The sequence below is a fragment of the Melopsittacus undulatus genome, chromosome 1 (genome assembly GCF_012275295.1).
Source record: "Melopsittacus undulatus isolate bMelUnd1 chromosome 1, bMelUnd1.mat.Z, whole genome shotgun sequence".
Lineage (NCBI taxonomy): Eukaryota > Metazoa > Chordata > Aves > Psittaciformes > Psittaculidae > Melopsittacus > Melopsittacus undulatus.
In genome coordinates, this window is record NC_047527.1 from 91232799 (window position 1) to 91247550 (window position 14752).

The 14752-nt window shown below is 34.7% G+C and overlaps 1 protein-coding gene across 1 annotated transcript in view; it reads left to right on the forward strand.

Moving 5' to 3' along the window:
• Positions 1 to 14752, forward strand: part of DTNBP1 (dystrobrevin binding protein 1) — a 69064-nt gene that overhangs the window by 11232 nt on the left and 43080 nt on the right. The window contains exon 6 of the mRNA XM_005149880.3: positions 6927 to 7059. Coding sequence (XP_005149937.1) covers positions 6927 to 7059 — 133 coding nt within the window. The remainder of the gene's footprint in view (positions 1 to 6926; positions 7060 to 14752) is intronic.

Here is a 14752-nt window from a genome sequence, read left to right on the forward strand (position 1 = left end):
GCTGTGTTTGACAAATAGCAAGCCTTTCTGTCAAACTAGGCCTCTTGATGCCTCCATATAAAAGGGAAAAAAAATCAAATTCAAGTTGCATCAAATTCAAGTTTTGAAAAACTGTCTGTGCATGGACTTTAGTAACTAAGTTCCCCAGGGACTCTGCCTGTGCTGTTTCTTACACCAGCTGGGAAGTATGCAGAAGTTCTTCCCTGTAATTGCAGCTCTGTTTTTTTTTGTGGAGTGGGCTAGATTTGTGTGCTGGCATTTGATGTGGAGAAAAGGAGAGTTCTTTTCTGTGTTCAAAGGTTAATTTCTCATTCTTCTATGGTCAGTGGATGTGCACAAATTGGCTTTGTTCTTTGGTAGGCTGCTAATAATGTTGCTGTTTCTTTCTGAACTGAGGAGTGTATTTCATTTTTTATTACAATTTTCTTATACCACCTTATTTAGTAAGGCTTTATCTTGTGGTAACCATTTAATGTTGGCTTTTTGAAAAGCGCAATTATTTTCTAAGGAAATATCAATTCAAATGATTTATTTAAATACTGATTTTAATATCATCATGCACAAAGTGATGCAGTCCACTGATAGACCAAAGATAAACAATATAATAAAAAATGAATGGAATTGTCTTTAGAGTTCATAACTGCAAATGCCTTATATAAATTCTGATGAATTGGGGTTACTTTCCCATTTCTAATGATACAGATTTATGAACCAGAATTAATCTCACTCTTACTGTAGAAGGTCAGTGTCTCCAGAATATTTTTGGTACTATGCAAGCAGGTTTAAAACTGTTCTGCTCAGGCAAGCTAATGAATTTTTATGTCTACTGCTACAGTTGTGAGATTTGAACCATCTTTACCTTATGTGTCAGTTTTCAAGTAATTTACATAGAGGTTTTTATTAGTTCCTTCCAAATACTGTGAATTTTTTTTTGATTGATTTTTTTCTGATAAGTATAGCCTATTTGAATAGAAAGGTGTAATTTATACCAAAGTCAACACCTACACTTCTGGGAGTGATGTACCAGAAATTTGCTGTGGAATTCTTCTCCCTGTTTATAGTTTTTATAACCCCAAACTATCTGCCTTGTGTGTGTAAACTGAATTCTCTTTACCAAAAGATGACTAATTCTGTGGCTGTGAATTTTAAATAGGAGTGAAATATTGTGTAAAAAACCAAAACTAAACAAAACCAACAACCCAAAAACCATACCACAGCACATCATGCCCAGTATATAAACTGGGGGGAGTTAGTTACCCGAAAGGCCAGATGGCTGATCAGGTCTGGCTGGGTATTGGTTGGCAGGTGGTGAGTGATTGTATTCTCTTCCCTTGTTATTTCCCTTATTATTATTATTAGTGGTAGCAGTAGTGGTTTTGTCTTAAGCTTTAGTTACTCGACTGTTCTTATCTCAGCCCATGAGAGTTACATTCTTTCAGTTATCCTACCCGTTACTCTGGGAGCAAGGGCAGGAAGAAAAGGGGGAGTGAGCTTTCAGCTGCCTGGTTCCGAGTTATTGGCTGGGCTTAAACCACAGCAGTTGAACTCAGGACACCAATAAACAACCAAAAAAATGTCAATACAGAATTATAAACTGCTGTGTCCTGGAATGTGTATCTAAGATGTCATTTGACTAATTTTCATCATTTCAGAAAAGTAATAGGTCTGCATTATGACATGATATGCTTCTATTAAATATACTTATGCTTGTGTTTTGAAAGTAGATATGGGAACCCTGTCTGGTTTTGGTTAAAGAAATCTCAGATGATGAAAATTAGCCTTTTTAATGACCTGCTTAAATTTGGTATGAGTCATGTATAGATTCTTCAGCTTTTGCTGTGTATTACAACACACATCATCATTAGCACTTTTAAAAAGTCCTAGGTACTCAGATTATCAACCATTCCTCACTTCAAGTGAAACGTCTGTGTCTGGATTTGACAAATGTATTGTATTATGCAATGTATTGTAGCTGCTGTGGAAAACTTTGAAGAAAAAGAGTACTCTCGTACAAGAGTGAAAAAAACGGTTACTGTCCTTTCAAAGTCCAGACTTTGAGTTGTCACTTAAGCCAGTTTTTGTCTGTAGGGTATTCAAAAATATTTGAAGTGGTGAGACTAGGAGGAAAATAAGGCTGCATATATATTCACAGAGATAAAAACTATTGGCTCCTAGTCCTTAATAAATATTTTATTCCAAAGTATGAGTTAGATTGGTGTGAAAATCCATTGGGAAAACAGAAACATTTCGCACTGCTTAGGGGAAGTATCCTAATTTGTTAAATCTCAAGCAGAAGATGATGCTCAATTTTCAGATTGTGTAGCAATTAAGAAAGTTGCCATTTTCTAGCTTGGCAAAATTCAATCCAATTAGTTCAGAATTTGCATTGAAAAACATATGGCCATGTTCCTCTTGTTTAAGAAGTGAGAGTAAGACTTCTTAATGGCTTCTTCAGACATTAAGGAAAACGTACTAAACTTTGTGAACTGTAAGGTCACAGTATCTTTCTCAAGAAACATAAGATTTTGATTTTTGTAACATTTGAACTACTTTTAAGAACTTAATACCTATATTTTGAGTACTTGTTTTGCAGCAGGAACTTGTGTTTTAATGAAATGTACTTATTTGTAATTTATTATAAATACTGAAGATTTTTCCAGTTTGAATAAAGCACTGTATTTCTGGGAACATCTTCTATAGATTATAAAATTTAATTTTTGTTCATCTGTTTGTAGACAACCTCTAAAGCAGTAATTTTAGGAGGAAAAAGTGCAGTGAGTAATAGCTTATAGACTCGTCTCTTTGGGGAAGACATGAGTGTCTTTGGTAAGAGAAGTCATTAGTTTACTATTATCTATTTAATTGTGGCTTACATCAGGATTTAGATACTAGCAGATACTGGTCAAGTAAAAGTGAATTTAAGGCCAGGCAATATATTAATCAGGATTTTTCACAGGCCGGGCGTTTGAGCCTGGGCTTCTGAATTGTGTTTTGTTACTTAAATAACAGTTTCTGTTTTGTTAGCATCTAGCAGTTGATAGCTCTTGAAATCAAGAGCTGAAGAAATGTTTTGTGATGCAGAGCTCTAGAACACAACTTTCCATTAGAAGAGTCTAGTTTTACTGTTTTTTATTTTAAACTTATTTTTAAAGTTAGGAGAGCTGTAAAAACTTTGTTGTAAATGACTAATGATTTGTGGTTGGGAAAATATTTAAAGAAAATCTTATTCTATTACTAATTAAAACAATTTTTCTAACTGGTTGACCAGCAGTTTAAAATATTCTGTTTCTTTTTTTGCTTTCATGAATTCCATTATGTGAGATAAATTGGGATTTATCTTTAACTGAGAAAATAAGGAAAATATTGGGGAGATGTATGTAAAACCATAGAATTTGAATAACATAGTGTAAAGATGCGTGTGTTCAACAGGGAGTTTTTAATAGGCTCCAGAGCAGAATGCTTCAATGGAGAGGATTGTTCTATAAGATCGACATGTATGTATGTATAAAAGGCATTTAGTTTGGTGTTGTAAACTTGGAAATATCTGTATCTTGAATACAAAATTGGGCACTAATAGGAGTGTAACTACATAAAGACTTTTTCAAGTGTTGCAACTGAATTGATCTCTTCCCATATGTGTGTGTATGTGTCTTTCACTGCTCATTTTAAGCTTTCAGCAAGCTCTGACTTAGAGGTAGAGAGAATTTTTTGATGTTATTGTTTCCATCATTTGTTTTCTGCCTTTTTGCCTTTTAGTCTGAAAATGAATGAACTTTGGAAAAAAAGTCTTTAATATTTTTCTTGGTAGTTTCTGTTGTTTTAGTGGCTGTCCACTGAAGGAAAGCTACATGTAAAGTTATTGTAGGAAAAATTGAAAACACTGTTTTCTGATATACAGCGCTGATGTAGCTTTTCTAACAATTTTTATACAACTGCAGAACTACAGGTAACATAAGTTTCAGTTAAAAATGTTGTAAATTTAAATTAGCTAAACTTTAGAAACTGGTTTTAGGTGCAAAATTTGTTTTGGTTGTTGTTGAGTTCTAGATAAATAATACCTGAGTAGTTTATAAACTGAGAAAAACAGTGTACAGTGATAAAGATAATTCCGTCTAATGTCATCTGATCAAATAACATACTTAAAAAACATAAACCTTGTAAAATTGTTGTTATATCTCTGATAGTGTAAGAAATACAGGACAAATTAGTAGTATTCAAATTATGTGACCTAAAGAACAAGGGTTTATTTTTTTTCAGCTATCTAATAAAAAATACTTCTTTCAAGTGTGTCATATTACTGCTATGAAAATTCTTAATATAAATATACATTGGTTTGGGGCTTGGTTTGTTTTTGTTTTTTTTTTAGCCTCTTTAAAAAAATTAAAAAGAGGAGGTGTTTTTCATAGCAATGCTGTTTCAGCATGAGATGGTGATTGTTGCCTGACCACTTGATTGTGGGATTTCTTGATGAGCTGGAAAACAAATAGTACTCTTGCAGATATTCTTTAGAACATTTCTGGAGCAGATTGATTGTAGGTGCCACTGTGAACTATAAACTGGAAATTAATTTCTATATTTCTTATTTTTGCTAAATACCTTTTGAGAATTATGAGCTTATTTATCTGTGAATATAGATAAGAGTTGATGAAAGAACTGCGGCTAAAGTTTTTCAAACTGATTATGTGTGGAGCTTTGTTTGGAACTTTCCTTCAATGCACAGTGATTACCTTCTCATTTGGGTAGGAGAGACATTAATTCACAGCTGTAGCTGGTGCAATTACTGTGGAGCTAATTTCAGCTTTTTTTTTTTTGTGAAAAGCGGCAAAGTTTTCTTTCACTTCAGAAAAAAAATTCTGAAACCTGTGTTGCAGTAGAGCAGGCCTGTTGTCTTCTGGAGAGATCTTAAGTGTTCATTCCTGTTCTTCAGGAGCACGGTGTTTTCTGCAGTTCCCACTAGAGGCTGCTCAAATGCTGGTGCTAGGAACAAGTTGCCCTCTAGAATTCACTTTTCTTCATCGTCTTTATTTTCATATTCTTTGTTGTTGTCTTTTAATATTATTTCAATAGTAAGTACAGCAAAGCAGGTGGTGGGGTTTTTAAGTGGAAAAATCAGTGATTGATAGGTTCCTTAGTATATTATCTTGACCCCTGCTGTGTTTGTGAATTTTGCAAATTAATAAGTGAGCAATCATTCTGAAAAGCAAGTTAGCATAATACAGACATTTGGATTTTCATGCATTCAGAAAAGTAATTTTTGTTTAGCAAAAAGGGCCCACCAGTCATAACTGTAGTCATATTGCCCTTGGAGTACATCTGGATTTTGTGAAAATTGAGTATGTGGTAAACAATTCATGTTCCACATCACTGTAGAAATGAAGACAACTCTTTTTTTTAACTCAAAGTTATTTCCATATTAAATTCCAACTTCTCTTTTTTTGACTGCTGTGAAGCACTACCTTACTTGTTAGGAATTAAAAAAACCTCTTACTAAGTAGTTGGAGCTGAACATACAAATATGTATGCTAGGAAATTTGTTCATGATGTTTTAACTTTTGCTTTTATAGGAGTCCACTGGGATAGCAATTTCTAAATGAGTAATGGCTAAGAAAATTGAAATTTTTTTATACTCCAAGATAGGCTTCAAGTCAAATGCCCAATCCAGAACTGAAGATTTGCTGATCCAGACCTGATCAGCTCTTTCCAGCTTTTGACAGTCCAAAACACCTTCACTGTAACTTTTTTTCACCTTGAACTTGTTACTGTCTTGCTTTATGAAGATTGCAAAGATGAAACAGCCATTTGAGAAAACTCAGAGTTACTTTAGATGTTCTCCAATTTCATTCCATCATCTGTGTAATTCTTTGCACTAACAATCAAGTACACCCATAACAGATTGGTGTATCTGTCTCTGAACTGTAGACTGCTTTTTGTTCTTTGGTTGCTATTTTGTTTGTAAAAATATGATTTATCCTTCCATCTGCAATTTATCTTCCTTCTGGTATAGGAAGAGTCCTGGCAAAAGGGTGAATAATAGTTCTGTGCTCAGCTCCTTCACAGAGTGACTAGCTGATTAGAGTTGGGATAAATAGTTTTTCCACCTCGAGATCCCGAGGAGGGACATGGAGTTCAACATTAATCACCTGCAGGGAGAGTGATCCTTTGATACAAGATTCACCTGGGATAATTCGGGTCAGAAGGGACCTCAGGAGTTCTTTGTCCAAATTTCTACTCAAAACAGAGTGAGCTATGTGATAAGATCAGATTTCTCAGGGCTTTTCACAGGCATGATCTCTTTTAAATTGAGATGCTGAACAGTTACAGTTGAAGAGGACATTAAGAGGTTTTGCATGTTTTTAAGTGCGTAAGTATGTAAAATAACTAAATCCAGAAATCTGCCTATGAGTAAAGGGTTTGTCTTCAGAGTAAACTTTCAAAGTCTGTATTCTTTTATATTATTATGGAGTCATGTAAAAGTTAAATTTCTCCCAGTATGCTTGATTTTTTGCTTCATTTGAATAATTTAAAATTAGTACTGGTTTTGGTCAGCACAGCTTTATTCCTCAGAGTGGTACCAGGCACAGGGGGCTAAAAGGCAGTGTGCTCAAGAAGCAAAATTAAATTGAGTTTTGGATGCTTCTTTTCCTAAAGTATAGACCACAAGCTTGTGAAACCAAGATGCTGGATCAAATACAGTGATTCAGTATCTTACTACAAAGGGAATCTCAGATAGATCTCCCTTAACATGGCTCTGCTGTCACTCTTATACTATGCAGTATGGACTGAGACTTATTTATGTTTCTGAGCCATATATATATATAGGTAATTATTACCATGTTAATTGTGTTCCTTTATGAATTCCTGTTTCTGTTCAGGTGAGTTGTCCATCTGTTGATATAATTTAATATTCACATAAATATTTCTTATAGCCCAGCTAGAGGCAAACTTTGAGGAAATGGAGAATCATCTAGTGTGTCTTGAGGACCTATGTGAACAGTGTGAGTTGGAAAGATACAAATGTATGCAGACATTACAGCTGGAAAACTACAAGAAAACAAAAAGGTAAATAAAACAATTGCTGTAACTGTAAATTAACATAAAATATAAGCCTTTTGCAATTATTTTTCCACATGTATAATATAATCCCTTTTATTTTAATCACTTAAAGAAGCAGTAATCGTTGAGGGGAAGTTGCAAATTTGTTACAAATTCTTTCTATGTCAGTCTAACTCTTGGTGATGAACAGAGAGTGTGTGTATTTGGAAAATTATCAGTACACTGTTGTCAAGATGAAGTCATACTTACCATTCACTACAAACAATTGGAGTAGGGGCTATTCTTAGTAAACACTGATAAATTGTTGGGGTTTTTAATCCCTCACTGTTTTTTGGATTTCTTTTTTTTTTTTTCCATTTACTTGTAAAGTTAGGAACTGTATTTTCATCTATCTTCTTTTGAGTTCTATCCTGTAAGTACCCTTCACTACATGAAAGGCATTACTCTCCTGCCATTCTCTTACTTGCAAAACTCAGGGCATTAGTACTTGAAATCAAAGTTCAACTTGTAGCAGTATGTATGAAAAGCCAGAGCCTCCAACTCTTGAGCTTTTTATTTACCTAAAAGATAAAGTAGCAGGAGATAAATATTAAGAGTTTAAGTAAGTTAAGCAGTTGATTTCTTGGTTTTGTTACTGACAGCCCCGAAAAGATTCTTAGTGAAGGAGATAAGAAAATTACTATTAAGCCCATGTATAAATGAGGAGTTAAATTGAACCAATTTGTCAAAGGCAGCCTCTGACAGCCTGTGTTGTGGGTAGGTATGGATGCTGGTAGACCTGGAGACAACACTGAACTGGGGATAACCAGGTTACTTGATGTGTGTCCTGCTGTTAGCAAGGGGAAGCACGCTGGCCTCCTTGCTTCTTTGGATTGCTGAAGCAAGTTTAATGTATGTGGTATAGTCAGAAGAACTGGTTTGATTTATGGTCCTAATTAGAATGTAGTGATCAAGGACAGGTCCGCACCAGACAGCACTGGTTACATTTTGCATAGTTTGTCCATTTTCTTCTTTCTTCGCCTTCCTTTTGCTATCCTTGTATCTCCTTTCTTCCTTTTTATTATATTTTTTAATTTTTTTTTTTAAATCTCAGCCTCCTCCCAGGTAAACAATCCTCCTATAATGACCCTATCCATCCTGGTTGGTTTTGGTACTTCTGATACCATTATCTAGGAAATCTTGGCCTTCTATGTTGTTACAGATTCAGTTACCAAAGTGCTTCTAGCATTGCAAGTTCTGCCACCAGGAAGGTCCCCAGTACCTTAGGGGTCCCCCTTGAATTTTCTGTGAAGTTTGGCTGTTTCTTACCTAACACTCCTTTAATCATCTGTGAAAACCAACCATCTCTCATGGTGCTACCTGTAGCTTTTGTCAGCACTATGTGATCACTATGTGATCTTTCACATCTAGCAAATTCTTATGTCATGTCCTTTAGTTTTTCATATCCTGTTCAGTTACCTTAACCTCAAGCCTGAGCCTTGGCAGTGGTCTTGTCATTTTCCTGCAGCCTGGATTTTTGTTTTCTCAAGCTTGGGGCAGCATCATTGTCTCTCCCCAGCAAGAGTCAATAGTAGTTAGTATGGCTGAATATTCACTTGTTAAGACCTATCTAATTAATTAAGTATATAATAATAATTAAAAAATTCTAAATATATACTTTTTAACCAACACAAATTTAAAGTGTGCATAAAGCAACACAATTGAACCCCCAAAAATACCGTAATCTTTCTGAAATTTTCTGAGGTTTGTTCTCTCTGCCATGCTCACTCCCTTTCCTCCTTCCCTACCTTCTGCTTTCAACATCAGAATAAAGTGTTAAACTGTTGCCTACTCATCTTAGCAGCATCTAATCAGTTTTATAAATAGAAGGCTAAGCAAACTACTTAACGTAATTATAAGCTGATTACTTTTGGTCAGATTTAGACAAAACGGGAAAAATGGAGGTATTTTCTGGTTGATCATTACCACCAGTATGTATTTAGGTAAGAAATTAACTCCTAGCTCATTACTAGAAGGATACTTGGCGGTGTAGATACTTGGAGAGCCAAGAGCCAGTTAATGTGAGTGTTATTTATTATGTGTGTTTGAGACTCTTATCCTGTGTCTTTCTCTTTAGTATTTGGGGTTCTTACTGCGATACCAGCTAGTGAAACAATTAAGTGAGGGTTCAAGAGTTTATGCTTTTTCTTTAAGACAAGAATTATTTTCAGGGAGCGAATGGTTTTGTTGAACAAACCAAAGTATTTGGTGTGTTTTAACTATATAGTGATGAAAATTGAGAGGAGCACAAACTCTAGGAATTGTGGTTATTTTAAGTGTGTAACAAAAAGTATCTATTTATTAAAAAAAAAAGTTTTTGTTATAAAGTCACTGTATAGCTTAGGCTAGAAGCACATGTATTTAAAGTCTTTTCAGAAGTCTTCCTATATGAAAGATTCAGAAGAAAGTGCATTGGGTCAGTGTTAAACCTTTGAAATGCAGTTTATGGTAACTATGGGAACTGATTTTCAGAAATAGGTCTCCTTGTTAAATAGAGCAATTTTATTTCGGTTCAAACAGATCAATTTTTTTCCTTTTGTCACTGTGTTATAGTTGTCATTCATCAATCCAAGGTGTTTTCCACAATATATTTTAAAGATTGATGTTTAGGCAGATTGATTTTTTTTTTCTGTGTGCTTATATCTGGATTTTTAATATTTTCTTTTTTGTTTTAAATCAATTGATCGGGGTAGCAGTATTGATCTATGAAGTCTGGATTCCACCCTTACTTTCTTCAGTCTTGCAGCAATTGTTTGTATGTACATTATTAATATTAAACCATGTTGTTCTGTTCCCTGACCTTTTCTCAATCAAGCACAATTCTTCTTTCCCTCTCTTTGGATGTACTGTATATGATTGTTTGGAAAAAAAACCAAAAACCAAAAACAAACACCTCCTTGTATCCCTCCAGTCTTCTGTGGCAGTTCTTGCATTCCCAAGTGTATTTCCTTTCGGACCCACTGTCAGAAGCTCATTTTTGTGCCAGTTTTTATGTACGCCAAATTGCAGGCTTGTGGCATAAGGTAAAATGTTTCTGTCTTGAAGCTGTATTTCCTATGAAACCATACCATTTGTATCCATTCAGATGGATCACCATCCTTTGAAAAACAGGAATTCCTGGTTGTTTTATCAGTTAAATGTTGCTGCCCAACTGCAGCATTTTGAAGGAATACATTGGAGACAGCAAAGATTCCTTGTCACTAGGAATGGGTGAATACATTTTAGTGTGTATCATTTGACTTTAAACATACCTGTCTGAATTTTTCAGGACTTTAGTAATGTCTTGTTTGAGAATCCTTTCTAGTTTTCAATACTTGTCTTCCTTGAGGACAGACATAGAAGGAAAATAAATGAAGAAATCTAAAATCCTGATGCTAGGGTATACTTTCACAGATGAATGTTTAGTAATACTGCAAACCTTAGTGGAACTAATTATTTTTTTCCTTTCTGTTGAGTTTTAAAGCAGTCTTTACCTGAAGAGGAAATACATTCTTGAATGTTTGTTCCCAATTTTTATATTTTAAAGTTTTACTTGTTGTCAGATAATGCGTACCTCCATGCTTTGGTAATTAGTGCAGTAGATTAAGAGTTTGACAAATTGTCGTAATTCTTGTTAGAGGCATTGTCATGCCATGATGGTAGTTTTATGCTTCTGGAAGAGGAGAATGTTTGATTTTTCACTTTGCTTGTTTCTCATTTTTCTCATTCTTAAGGGTGTAAGTTACAGTAAGTGTAATGTGGAGATTAGAGATGTGTATATGGGAAGATGTCTTAATCAGTTGCCACTGTTAAGTTTATTTCTTCTGTATGGTCGTATGTTGGTTTTACCTCTCCTTCTAATTTATTTGGGAACATAAGGGACAGTAAGGATTGTTGTAGTTAAATGCAATGGCTTATGTTAGGCCTGATCAGCATAAACACTCCAAAAGTAAACATGAAAAACTTCTTTAGACAATTCAGACTGGTCTGGGTTTTTAAAAGTTCCTTTTAGTGGCCAATTAATGGTTGTTTATGCATTAACATAGAAAACATGCATACAAAAATATTTTGTATTATAAATTTTTTGCTATTTTTTGCTTTCAAATACTATCTTTACCTCCTATAGTATCACTGTAAAAGCTGCTGTTTATTTGGTGATCTTGTTTAAACTAAACTAATTATTTTTGTTACCAAGATCAAAGAGAAATGACAGAATGGGTAATAAGCTGCCATGCAAAATTGTGTTGCTCAGGAGAAGACTTCTGTGTCTGGGGATCTTGTTTAGATCCCATAGTGTTCCCCAAGTGATAAGCTAGAATAATACTTTGTACAGTACATCATCTTCAGTGATGATTCCATCCCATCTGGCAATGATTAATTTAAATCGTGCCTTCATACCCTTTTAAGCTGTACATTTAATTTGTCAAGTTAACTTTTTATAAGTAAAAAAAAATACCATTGTTGCAAGTATTTCAAGCAAGTGTATTTTTTCCTTCCAACATTAGAGGTACTGTGAATTATTTTTAAGACTAACTACATGTTTTGTAGGGCTCATAAACATTTTCACCAAAGTAAGGTTTTCATGCCATACTCTTCTTGATCAGTCTTTTGTCAGCTGCTCAACCTCCATGTACCTGGGTACACAAATAATGATTTTTTTGTGAGGGTGAAGGCAGGGCTTCTATTATCTTCAGGCAAGCTTTCATGTTGGAAATGCAGTGGATAACTGGCTTTTGAGTTTTCATTAAGCATTAATTGTAAGGCTGTAAGTTTCTGTGCTCAAAGCAGAATTGATGTTGCAGAAATCTTTTCCAGCCTGAAATTCATGAGTTTTCATACAGCACAATCTGTAGCAAGTGTTTTTGTGGTGGTAACTGGCTGGAATTAATTTGATGGCCATCAGTTACTACATTTATTTGGTCAGACACATGGAATGAGAATTGCTACTGATGATGGAAGAACTGGGCTTGCACAATTTTTGGTAAAGTTCCCTTGATAATTGTGCTTCTATTTGTGGAGTTTTAGGGCTCTGAACTCCTTTCTTTACAAGAACAGTAGCAGTACAGTGTTTTGCATGCATCAAACCCAGAGGAGTGTGCTCCTTCATGTTAGTGAATTTTACTTTTGTCCGTGCTCCAAATGTTTGGAAATATTGAGCAAGACTGAATACATAGGAGACAAAAAGGTTGCAAGGGCTTGGGCAGTTTTTAAAATTATTTGCAGAGAGTGAATGTGCAGTGTATTTTCTGTCACTTCGAAGTTGATTTAATTTTGTTCTTTTGTGGTGGTCTTTGCTTGATGCAGACAGTGACATTGTTCTAAAGAGATTTGTTGTGTACTTTCTCCTTAGAGCTTTGTTTTCTTTTAAAATATAGAAGTTGGATTTTTTTTTATTGGCTTTTGTGACCTGTGATGACTGAATGTTTGTGTTGGGTCCTCTGCATCTTAAAGCAACTTATACTAATAGTTTCTAGAAAATGTTAAACATTATGTCAATCCTGCATAACTTGTCCCTGCTTCTGTGTAGTGCTGGTTACTGGGCAGAATATGCAAATCCTGTTGGTCTGTTAGTACCAGGTGTTCTCTGTCCAGACTTGTACCAATCACAGAAACAGGTGGTTTAGAACTGCCTTAATTATAATTTTGTACTCTCCCTCACCTCAGAACTACATTATTTTTTAAACTATTTCAGTCACTGTGGCTAGTGGCAGAACAGGACCTTGATGTTTGTCATTACCACACTAAAATGCATTCTGTGCTTTTGAGCAAGGTGCTGTGCCTCCCCGTAAGTTCATGAGTTATTTTCCGAGATCTTTATTAATTCCTTTTCACTTGCATTCAAAGCCAATTTGTTTAAAAACTAATTCAAAACAATGTGTTAAATGCATTTATTGACAATACCTCAGTGAGAGGGGGATTTTACATTCCTGTGTCAAGGGGATGTGTTGAGTATGCCTGAAGCTGCAGAAGCTACAGCTTGTGTTTGCCACAATTGGATTCATGTTGTCTGAAACCACATTCAGCATTTTAGGTAACGAGCACATATGGGGTTATAGGTTTTTTTTTACTTCTTTGATGTTCTGGACTTGTGGCACAGTATATGTGTACTTAGCAAATAAAATTTGGCCAGTTTTTGAACATTGTAATTCTTTTTTTTCTTTTAATGCTTTGGGGAAGTTGATGGCCAAGTTAAACAAAGGTTTGGATTTTCTTTGTGTGGCTGCTTACCAAAACAGGTTTGCAGGAACACCTTTTCTTTCTAGGAAAGACTGGTAGAGTTGATGGTGGAGGCAGCCTTTGATGGTGGAGTTGTTTGCACTTTCTCTTAAATTTTTTTGTAGCTTCTCAAATTTTTTTGTAGCTTGTAGTTTGGTTTTTTTTTTGTAGCTTCTCTTAAATTTCTCCTCTCAAATTTCAGCTTTAAGCTTGAATTCCTAAACTTGTATGATAAAAATAAACTGTGTATGTTTCAGTGATCTAATGACATTCCATGCCAAGATAAAAGTTAAAAAAAAATTGAATTTAAAAACTGTCCCCTTTCTTTGGATGGCAGCAGTATAAAAGCATAAACATAAAAACTGGGTCTTGTGTAAAATCTTATATCCAAAGGCATAAGCTGTTAGAGGGAGCTCATAATTTATTCCATATTTCAGATTCCTATTTGGATTGGTTCCAATGCTAAATGGCCTGTATGAGTCTGTTAGCAGAGGACAAAACTCTTAGTTGCTTTTAATTATTTCACGTTTGTCACTGTCTTCTGTTTCTAACATGATCTCCCTAACTTTTACTCTTCTTTTGAATGATGATACCTGAAAGGTAGCCCTCAATGTTCTTCATCAAGATAAATATTTCTTTTTTTAAAACATCAAAAGATAAATGCTTTCACTGTACCCTGAAACTGCTGAGTATGTTAGGGTAGTATTTGGTTTTGGCTGAATTTATTACTTGATTACTGGTTATTGTTTGCAATTTCTGTTACACAATTTTGATTTGATCTGTTCCATCTTCTGGAATGAAGCTGAAGTTTTTGCTGGAAGACATGGAAACAGTTCAGCTACTTTTGTAGCTGAATTTGAGTAGGAAAGCAAAAAATCTCCATTGCAACATTACTTGAATGCCTTGGTTCTTTGTCTGTTTTACTAGAAAAAAAATCACATTTAATGGTGAAGAACTCTGACCGTTCTTCAGTGTTTCCTTAGATAAATAGAAAACCTCACCTGCTGCTTAATTACAGCAGTACTTTAGTAATAGTTTTAGTTTTTACTGATCTTTCTTTACTTAAAGGCTTTTCATTACTTTGGTCCCAAAGCTTTTTTGAAGTAGTCATTTCACCTAAGTGATCTGAAAAGGATGATCAATTATTCTGGGGGAAGGAAATAATTTCTGTCACTGTCAAAAGTGCCAAACCTAAATACGCAAGAACTGACTTGAATTATTTCTGCGCACCATGCAGGTGACTTTTGAGTTCTCAGGTTTTTGGCTTTTATTTCTGATAACATTGAAAGAAAAGTCCTTCTCATAGTTTTTTTTTGGTTTTTTTTTTTAGCTTATTAAAGCTTGAATCAGACTATGGAAGGACATGTCTATATATGTGTATATATATTTATATATATAGTTTTGAAAACTTAGCTGTTCCAGGCATACCAGGTGAAATGCAGTATTTCTCAGCCTTTGTTTGGGA